The 1113-nt window shown below is 62.2% G+C and overlaps 1 protein-coding gene across 1 annotated transcript; it reads left to right on the top strand.

Annotated features, from left to right (window-relative positions):
• Window positions 1-228: 228 nt before the first annotated feature.
• Window positions 229-796, top strand: LOC114036681 (40S ribosomal protein S11; the record flags this gene model as incomplete). The annotated part of the gene is made up of 3 exons (XM_027853331.1): window positions 229-395; window positions 474-549; window positions 633-796. Coding segments are annotated over 3 exons (377 nt in total), but the record flags the coding sequence as incomplete, so codon positions are not given.
• Between the last annotated feature and the right edge of the window lie 317 nt (window positions 797-1113).

The raw sequence follows: 1113 nt of genomic DNA, 5'->3' as shown, positions 1-1113 counted from the left end.
TGTGTCTCTGAGGGTTTCTTCTGTCTCTGGGTCTCTTTGCTATCTCTGTGTCTCTGAGGGTCTCTCTGCTATCTCTGTGTCTCTGAGGGTCTTCGCTGTCTCTGGGTCTCTCTGCTATCTCTGTGTCTGTGGGTCCCCCGCACTCTCTGGGTGTCTGCCCCGTCTCTGCGTCGCGTCTCTGGAGCAGAGCCAGCTGCCCTGTGTGTGTCCCCCGGCCCCGCGGCTGAGCGGCTGAGCCTCCGGGTGTGCCTCTCCCCCTGCAGACAGAGCGAGCCTACCAGAAGCAGCCGACCATCTTCCAGAACAAGAAGCGGGTGCTGCTCGGGGACACGGCCAAGGAGAAGCTGCCCAGATATTACAAGAACATCGGGCTGGGCTTCAAGACCCCCAAGGAGGTGAGCTGGGCCCCTGCCCCTCCCCCGCCCCTGCCCCTCCCCCGCCCCGCCCCTCACCTTCCCTCTCTTCCCCTCCAGGCCATCGAGGGCACCTACATTGACAAGAAGTGTCCCTTCACTGGCAATGTCTCCATCAGAGGCAGGATCTTATCTGGTGAGTCAGGGGCCCAGTGGGAGGAGGACTGGGAACCCCAGCCCGCGGGCACCCTCTCTCACCCCTTGCCTTGCCGCCCCCAGGTGTGGTGACCAAGATGAAGATGCAGAGGACCATCGTCATCCGCCGGGACTACCTGCATTACATCCGCAAATACAACCGGTTCGAGAAACGCCACAAGAACATGTCTGTGCACCTGTCACCCTGCTTCCGGTGAGGCCTGGGGGCTCCGACAGTGGCAGCTGGGTGGTGACCCCAGGCCTCTCGCTCTGAGAGCCAGGTTTTCTGAAGGGGAGCGGGGACACTCCGTGTCCATGAGCCCTCACAGACCGGCCTGACCATCACCCCAGGACTGTCAGGAAGAAGCCGGGGCGAGACCCCTTAGAGCCTGGCTGGGGGGTCCCGGCCCCGGGGCTGACGGCTGGGGTGCCAAGACCCCCAGGAGCCCGTCTCTGCACCTTGAACTGATCTCTGGGACGAGCCAGGGATTCTTAGATGGAGGTGAAGTGGGAGAGCATGCCAAACTTGTACAAAGACACAGAGGTTGGAGATGGCCAGCTTTGT

The sequence above is a fragment of the Vombatus ursinus genome, unplaced genomic scaffold (genome assembly GCF_900497805.2).
Source record: "Vombatus ursinus unplaced genomic scaffold, bare-nosed wombat genome assembly UNPS02009967.1, whole genome shotgun sequence".
Taxonomy (NCBI): domain Eukaryota; kingdom Metazoa; phylum Chordata; class Mammalia; order Diprotodontia; family Vombatidae; genus Vombatus; species Vombatus ursinus.
The sequence above is the reverse complement of the archived record's forward strand: the minus strand, read 5'-3'. Positions and strand labels throughout refer to the sequence as shown.